This window comes from Aplidium turbinatum, chromosome 8, assembly GCF_918807975.1.
Source record: "Aplidium turbinatum chromosome 8, kaAplTurb1.1, whole genome shotgun sequence".
NCBI classification, from domain to species: domain Eukaryota; kingdom Metazoa; phylum Chordata; class Ascidiacea; order Aplousobranchia; family Polyclinidae; genus Aplidium; species Aplidium turbinatum.
The window spans coordinates 18,588,688-18,598,017 of record NC_137479.1 but is presented as its reverse complement, the minus strand read 5'-3'; the positions used below and the strand labels follow the sequence as shown (position 1 = coordinate 18,598,017).

General features: G+C 39.3%; 1 protein-coding gene across 1 annotated transcript; it reads right to left on the bottom strand.

The window, feature by feature from the left end:
• Positions 1-6,834: 6,834 nt before the first annotated feature.
• LOC145775637 (osteoclast-stimulating factor 1-like) lies at positions 6,835-8,495 on the bottom strand. The gene has a single exon (XM_082586962.1). The coding sequence runs from the start codon at positions 8,493-8,495 to the stop codon at positions 7,845-7,847; it is 651 nt and encodes a 216-aa protein (XP_082443088.1). The 3' UTR covers positions 6,835-7,844.
• Positions 8,496-9,330: the final 835 nt, after the last annotated feature.

Below are 9,330 nucleotides of genomic sequence, written 5' to 3'. Positions count from 1 at the left end.
GCCCGCGGCTATCGAAATCGAGATGCAAAGCCGTACACCTCTAAAACTGTCACTACGATACAGATTACTTGGATAAAAGACGGAGAGTTTGTCCAGCTAGCAAGCACCAAATAAACCAGTTAAATGTGCGACCGACTTCCAACAAACAACTTCAAGAATGAATCAGAAAAATTTGTGATAACTCAAAGGCACGCCAGCAGTAGCGCGACGCAACATTTCATGTCCAAACAGGTTTCAAACTGAAACAGGTTTAAACCGGTTTAAACAGGTTTGACACAAGTCTTAACGAACGATGGTGCAATTTTGGCTCATGTTTTAGGAATTTCCATGACGTAATATTCAGTAGACTTGAACGGTTTTTATATGACGTTTGACCAGGCGAACAACCGTCTGGAACAGTCATCTCTAACTGAACAGAACGTAGAGTCAATCGCTGATTAATTATTATCATAGAGATATTGCGACAATAACGTGACATTTAAAATCTCAGAAAGAAAATTGTATGTACATTGATGAGTAGGAATTTGCACAAATAACTGCAAGATTTCCACCAAGAGTCATAACAGCTGACAAATGAGCAGTTTCTTTGATAGATTTAATGTACACATCACGCAGACAATAAATCAATCTAGCCTAAAAACTTATTGCTTGCTGGGATTATGACAGAAACTGATACAGCTTGCTTTTGAAAAGTTTGCAAAAATCAATTAACCCTTTAATGCCCGGACTACTTTCTACAAACAAAAAAAAATTTTTTTTTGTTTTTTAGTGATATTTGTGACCCAATAAATCCATTTTTATCAAAATTTTTATTTTTTGTGTTTTATATAAAAAATTAAAAAATGTTGCCAAATGGCTACATTGGGCATACAGAAGGCACAAAAATGAAAATTCTTAGATACAAATTGTTCTGTAAATTCGATTGCTGAAGGTCAAAAACCGAAGAAGAAATGTTATATCAGTTCCGTTTGTTTTTATTTCTGACCATCGCAAAGAAAAAACAGTATATGACAAACATAGCAGAGGTCTACAAAAAGGTAGAAGCGACAAAACGAGGACGTTATAACGTGCATGACACCAAAGCAGGACAATCAGTCTAAAATATGGCACGGTCGCAACACCTTATATTTCTAATGGAAAAAATTCAATTCGATTCACAAGCAAGTAGCCTACCGGTATCCTTGAAGTCAGTTGCGGCTTTAGAGTGAGGCAAGTGCTGAGATTGTCGCGTCGGGCCACCTTTACAAGCTCACATGCTTTTAGGCCACCCACGACACTTCCGAAAAATGCCAAGGAAAACATGATCTTATCCTTTTTGCTATGCCACAGGACAGCACCATTTTACAGTAATATTCATACCCAAATTTTTGTTGAACATGCTCTCAGAATGCATCAAATTCGAAGTATTTTTTAAAAAATTTCTGGGGGAGGCCTTCCAGGCCCCCGCCGCTGGGTGTCGCGCTTCGCCCGTCGGCGTTCAATATAGCTAGCTACGCTACTAAATTGGACCATTGTCATTGGGGCCCGCAAAACCCTAAGACCGGCACTACATGCAGTCAGCTATTGGAGAGTATCTCCATCGTTCGTCTTTCCCAGTAGCCTACATCCTTCTTGAAGGCATCTTTACAATACGGATTTGTAGGAGCACTCTCATAAGCTTTTTAGTTTCAGCAATAGATGTTATAAAGACACCTTCGTCTTTTTGATGAGCTTAGAGTTTTGATTCACGGACAATATTTACAAACAGCTCATCATCAAAAAACTCTAAAAAATATTCCAAAGGGGTTTCATATTCAGATAGAGACAGAGTATACCCTTGATCCTCCCACTGAACATCCAAACTGGGTTTTTCCACGTATAGCCTACTGGAGTTTTGTGGTTTTACTGGTTGATCGTTTTGTCGGCTGAACCTATTTCACACTTTTCTCAACCACTTCAACTTGTGGTTGTCTTGTAGTAAAAGGCTCTAAAGATAACATTGATGAAGAAGTAGGCATTCCGCATCTTCATCGGACTCATCCTCATACTATGAAATGTTACCAGCGGACACAACTATCCCAATATCCCATCCAACACCAAATCTACATTATTTTCATCAATTGTAAATAATTCAGGTGGCGTTACAGAAAAAGAACTTATCTGCATAAAAGTAAAAAAAAATTCAGAAATTTATTCTATTCCATGGAATTTGGGCTCTCTCTATGCCCAATGTAGCCATTTGGCTACATCAAAATTTCTGGTAACATAACTAAGATTAAAAACATTAACTTCAAAATTAAAGTATTTAGGCAAGTTATTTGTTCATAAGACTTGGTAAAAACACACAAAACTGCAATCATTTCTTCAAATAAACAAATCTGCAGTGCTCTGAAGCTGCCTCATTTTCTGACTATTTCAACTTTTCAATGGTCGCCTCATGACCATGCTTTCTTCGGAAGGGAATTGTGGGTAATTAGTGTTTCCAATAAATTTTGTTGCTTTTATTGTCTTCACAAGAGATAAAATGGTGGATTAAACTATGACATGGAAACATATTTGTTTTTAAAAAAGTAACAGGGTCCCCTCAATTAAGGTGTGCCAATTGGCTACACTGGGCATTAAAGGGGGCATTTAATCCACAAAACTAAACAGAAATTATGCAAATCGAGTTTGTACTTTTAACATTGTGTTGTGTTGCCTGTGACAACTTAAGTTTACCACAATAAATCATGTTGAACAATACCTATTGCCTTGGTAAACGTTCTCTTGAAGTGAAGCTCACTATAGACTAGAGTATCTTTTCAATAAAGTATATACTTGAAATGCATAAATGGATTATAACTAACAAGTTTAATGAGCACTAATAATGTAGATGATATATAACATATTTGACTGTCATATCAATGTTGTTTTCAAATCAAAAGAAACTGTATATACATGTGTTTCTCGGCAGTCGAGTCTTGATGGCTAGTGTGGAGTAGGGTGTTGCAAATTTTACAACCTATGTTGAAAATATGATTTTCTGACCGGAAATGGTGTGAAACGACATCAAAAAAAAAAATTTCGAAAAATTTTAAGGTTTATGTGTCCCACGCTCACCCTGAAAATTTTGCATTTTGCCGCAAATGAACATATTTTCAAACGCATGCAATTTCTACATTTTACATCATAACCACACCATGTTGGGTATCATTTTGATCAGAATTTTATGGAGAACATCACTAAACTATCAAAAGTTAATTTTCTGCAAGAACGTAAAAATTGAAAATTTGGCCTGGCGTAATATTTTGACAAAAATCCAATCGAAAAAGGTGGAAAAATTGGAAAATTAGACACAATATGTTTTGAAACATACGGTATACACAATACTACGATAGTCTTATCAGTTAAATGCCAAACAGTGTCAAAACTAAGTGTCAAAAGTCATTGGGCTTGTCCATCATCCTTGAAAATCACCATCTCATCCGAAACTTTGAAGCTATCCAACTCTTGTATCATGGGCCAATCTAATTGATGTTTGCTGGTACACCTTCTCTTTTTCTTTGAAGTGTCAAAACTGTGTGATATCCAAACATATTGATGTGACATAAGCTCGTATTTTGTCATCAGTTTCTTTTATTTTGTCGTCTGCGTACATTGCATCGTTACTGTCTTCAACCTTTCGGTTATTCAAACATCTGGTGATGTTGCCAATCAGCTTCTCATTCGCCATCTGGTTGTTTTTGATGGACACCCGATCATTAGGCTGGCGTAGTGACAAACAAGGAGAGCAAACAAATCTCGCCTGAAAAACGGCGTCCCACAGCAGGGATCGGTCCTGGCTCCACTTCTTTTCAACATCTACACCCACGACCTGCCAACTACGGTCTCCGCAAAATATGCTTATGTGGACGACCTGGCAATTCTCCACTCTACAAAGTTGTGGGAAAATCTAGAAGACACCTTGAGCCAGGACATGAAAACTCTCTCAGCCTATCTCCAGAACTGGCGCCTGAAACTCAGAGAAACCAAAACTGTGGCAGCAGCTTTCCACCTCCATAATCGGGAAGCTGATCGTGAGGGGTCTGCTACTATTCGTTGAGTCCGATTCGGTGAGTCTGATTCGGTGAGTTCCTAACCTCTAACTCCTAACCCTAAAACGGCAATGATAATTAGGCTACGGTACCCGATAATTTAAAAAAAAATTGAAAAAATCCCCCGTTAAGGGATCGGACAACGGGCCATTCCGGATCGGGAGCTACACGTCCAGAACAACGGAAAATCTCTGTCCTTCTGCCCCGAACCAAGATATCTTAGGGTGACACTGGACAGATCGCTCACATACCGCCACCATTTGGTGTTACTGCGCAAGAAACTCACATCCCGCGCTGCGCTACTCAAGCGCCTGGCAAGCTCTAGCTGGGGGGCGAGGGCTGACACTTTGCGTATAGCAGCCTTAGCCCTTGTCTACTCTTCAGCAGAGTACTGTGCACCTGTTTGGTGCCGCAGTGCTCACTGCTATAACATCGACACTGCCATAAACAGCGCCCTGCGCACAGCGACCGGATGCCTGCGTCCCACACCATTGGACTATCTCCTCATTCTCGCTGGCATCCAACCCACTGAGCTTCGTCGCGAAGAAGCCACTCTGTCCCTCGGTCGAGGGGCACTGGAGCCTAACTACCTTCTTCACCACAAGATCTCTGCTCTCCCAAACGAGCACCCCCGTCGACTAAAATCAAGACACCCATTCGTGCCAGCCGCTCAACTTCTTATCAACGAAGCTGATGTACAAGACATCTCTGCGGCTGCTTGGGCGGACCATAAATGGAGTTCTGAATGGAAGTCAACCGCCACCAGACTCTATTCGTTCATCCCCGACGCCGACACACGCGCCCCATCTAACTAACACTACCAAGACAGGCATGGGTGCGCCTCAACCTGGGAATTGTAGATCATATGGATGCGAAACTTCATCCGCTTTTGGCTTATCCGCAACACTAGAAGGGTTACGTTTTTTTGTAATTTACAAAATATTTTACTTTTTATGGGTTAGCTATAGGCCTATAGGAAGAGCGAAGTTGGTTTTAAAGTAATTTAAGGTTTTTAGTTGAAAGCAAGCCAGCAGTAAAGCGTAAAAAAACTGTCAAATTGGCAATTGACCCTTCTAATGTTGAAAGAACGGAGTTGCGCGTCCCGTAATGTACCGTCCCTAGCCTCAACCGTCTCCGTTCGGGCGTCGGGCTTTTCCGCTCAACCATGCACCAATGGGAAATGGCCTCTTTCTCCTCCTGTGAATGTGGTGCCAAGGAACAGACCGCAGACCACATCATCAATGACTGCTCCATCTTCAAGCCACCTAACGAAGTGGAAGGTCTGCGTGTCATGGATGATGAAACCAAAGACTGGCTGCTCTCTAGTAGCCTTCCAGTGTAGTCCGGAAACATCGTGAATCTGGGGTGGTAAAAGGATAGACCCTCGGCCCCAGACGCTCACACGACGACAACGACACAGTTTTGACACTAAGAAAGAAAAAGAGAAGGTGTACCAGCAAACATCAATTAGATTGGCCCATGATACAAGAGTTGGATAGCTTCAAAGTTTCGGATGAGATGGTGATTTTCACGGAATGGCTCGTTTCGGTGAGTCCGATCCCTTAACGGGGGATTTTTTCAATTTTTTTTTTAAACTATCGTGTACCGTAGCCTAATTATCATTGCCGTTTTAGGGTTAGGCAGTAGCGTAGCCAGGAATTTTGAAAGGGGGGGTTTTGACGACCCAGCGGCGGGGGGTCTGGGGGGCCTCGCCCAGAAAATTTTGAAAAATTACTTTGAATTTGGTGCATTCTGAGAGCATTTTCAACAAAAATGTGGTTACGAATATTCCTGTAAAATGGTGGTGTCTGGTGGCATAGCAAAAGGATAAGATCATGTTTTCTTCGGCATTTTTCGGAAATAAAGCTAAGTTTCTATGTTTTCTTGTTGCTAATTCCTGGCTGAGATGTTTGGTATTGGCAAAACTTGCTCTTTTAATGCAATTTTGTTTAAAATTAGGCAATTTTTTTTAGACTGAAAGCATCATTCTCAATATCGTGACGTCACACGCGTGCCAAAGGGGGGGGGTTGTAACCCCCAAACCCCCCCTTGGCTACGCCACTGGGGTTAGGGGTTAGAGGTTAGGAACTCACCGAATAGTAGCAGACGCTGATTTTCAAGGATGATTGACAAGCCCAATGACTTTTGACACTTAGTTTTGACACTGTTTGGCGTTTAACTGATAAGACTATTGTAGTATTGTGTATACCATATGTTTCAAAACATTTTGTGTTTAATTTTCCAATTTTTCCACCTTTTTTGAATGGATTTTTGTCAAAATATTACGCCAGGCCAAATTTTCAATTTTTACATTCTTGCAGAAAATTAACTTTTGATAGTTTAGTGATGTTCTCCATAAAATTCTGATCAAAATGATACCCAACATGGTGCCGTTATGATGTAAAATGTAGAAATTGCTTGCGTTTGAAAATATGTTCATTTGCGGCAAAACGCAAAATTTTCGGGGTGAGCGTGGGACACCTAAAACATAAAATTTTTCAAAAATTTTTTCTTCTGGTGTCGTTTCACGCCATTTCCGGTCAGAAAATCATACTTCCAAAAAGAGATTCAAAATTTTTTTGAAAAACGCAACACCCTAGTGTGGAGGCTACACCGGTATGGTTAGCGAAACACAATGCTCGCTGTTCTATAGTGAGTAGTCAGGTAGTGCTGACGCCAGGAAGATCGTTCCTTTTCAACAGAAACTGTACAGTTACTTCATAGTTTCAACGTTTATGAATGTTGGGCTGTTGGCGACACAATTACTTTGATGATCAAAATAGCCAATATAATATACTTTTTATTTTATGAACTTTCACATAAACAATTATACACCTCTAAATGGAAGCTTTGAAAAATACCTGAAACTACCTGATCGCGCAGTTCTAGCTTAAGAAACATTACAATAAAAAATTTTACCATTAAAATGCAAATTTCAGAAACAAGTGCATACATGTGTAACAAAAAGATCAAAAAGCACAGTACCGGTACCTAAGAAACTTATTTTTTATTGGTTTGGTTTTGGTTTTGAATCTTTATCCTCGGACTGACAAAGCCTTGATAGGTTATTCCTGGTACTTGTTCGCATACTTGTAGAGGCACTTGACGCAGGGCCGGTTACCGAGATTGGCAGAGTGAAGTTTTCCGATTGTTGAAGTCTTGTTGCCGAGAAATTATTCCATTCACTAGGTGCCGCTGAATGGAGAGCAGTCCTGAAATGCGTTGCTCAAGCGCACACCCCGAGAGTCGAACCAGCGCCGTGTGATCTTGACAGATCTATGCTATGACAGAAAAAAACTGAAAATGATTAAGAAAAATTAAACTTACTAAACAATTCAATTGATAAAATAATTTGTATACAAAATCTATTTCTATGAAAAGGGCTCGATTTGATGCCATGAAAGAGACGCGTCCTTTGTACACCATTAGTTAATAGTTATACCTGGTGTTTATATAAGAATAACTTTTTTTACTTCAGTGTTAACTGTGTGACCTAAACTGAATGATCAGTCTAGTTTCAGTTCTATAAACAACAAATTACCAAATTTTTTTAGATTTCAAAATATTACCAAAGTTTTGTGAGGTACCAGATATTTAAAATGTATAACGATTAAATAAATGTATATATAACAAGTAGCCAAGTATAACGATCAAAGACAAAAAAGAGTTTGAAAGATTGCTGTGTTAATTTGCTTCAGAAATAACAAATCCTCAGGACTGCTTTTCAAATTAATCTGATACTAAGTGGTGTAACACAATACTTTATGATTCCTATGCAAAAAAAAGTACACATTAGTCTGAGTCACCCAGGTATTCGTCATTAGAACTACCAAGGGATCCTCCTCGTCTCTTAGGCTTGAGTAATGCAGCACAGGCAGGATCAGTAGCGAGTTCAGAACTGAGTTTTTTGTCATTATTTCTAATGTTTGTATCTGCTTTATTGCGCAGTAGAATGCTGATGACCTCGGGATGGCTTTTCCATGCTGCAGCATGTAAAGGTGTGTCACCAAGTTTATTTTGTAAATTAACATCAATAAAGTTGCTTTGCAAAAGCAACTCAACACAATCCACATGTCCACCATGACATGCCCAGTAAAGTGGGGTGCTGCCAGATTTATCGACACCATTGATCGCAATCTTGTTATCCAAGCATTCACTAAGAAAACTTAGATTTCCTCGTTTACAAGCCTCATGCAATGGAAAATCAATAGCATCAGCAATATCTTCTGCCACATAGTTGCTGGGTACCAAACCGGACTTTCCCTTCACTGTAGCTTTCCACCAACCAGTCTCAGACTGATCATTAATATACAATCGATCTCCTTCTTCAAATGACAACTCATCTGATTGCTGGGCAACATAAGACCACATTGCTTTGTAAACTTTGACTACTCCAGGTTTTGGAGCTAATTTAGGTGGTGGTGGTCCTTTTGGTCGAGACATTTCCAATCTACTTTTTCAGATAGGACTTTAAAACAAGTTATAAAATAACTAACCTGAAATTGTTTTGTAAAAAACATAAAAAGTACAACAAAATTACAAACAAAAAACAGTAAAAGCTATCCTATGCTAATTATATTGCCAACTCAACAGACAAACATCTGGTTTTAAGACAAAGCAGCAGCAGTTACCATATTTGAAAGCCTTAGAGTTGCCCGATGCTTGTTTGATCCAAGAGAGAACTTTTTCGTCTGTTGCGAGAATAATAAGGTACGATTATACATAATAGGCCTACGAATAAAATAGCACCAGTAGCAATCTAAATACCACAACAGACAGGAAGCAGCAAAAGACTATACCAGTCATTGAATCAGCTGCTTCCCTGTTCTTAATGTGACAAATGTCAAGCATAGTAAATTATGTTGAAACAAGACAGGCTGATAGTCAATAATAAAAAAAGTCATGTGCTGCTGTGACCGCCAAGGGAAGTCCTGTGGTTTTTATTCAAATATAACCTTTATTTTGGATGTTTAAAAATAATACAATCAAAAGAAAACTTTTGAAATCAATAAACTCTTGTAGCAAGGGCGTTTAAACTTAGTGCAACCAATAAGAGTTCAAGCCAATAAATAGTAGGCCTACAAGCAAAAACATTTTTATTACAGTATGGTATTATAAAAATAATCACAATCCTTTCTCTCTTTCTCTGCGAGATCCGGATCCTGCCTCTTTTAAAAAAACAAGATCTGGATCCGGTGAAAAACAGTAAGATCCTAGTTTGGATCCAATCAAGCTCCTGATCTTGACCCTGTGGCCTGTACAGTGTACACCTCTGCTG

Excerpts from the sequence above, each read along its gene's own strand:
- LOC145775637 (XM_082586962.1), bottom strand. The coding sequence starts at position 8,495 with ATGTCTCGACCAAAAGGACCACCACCACCTAAATTAGCTCCAAAACCT.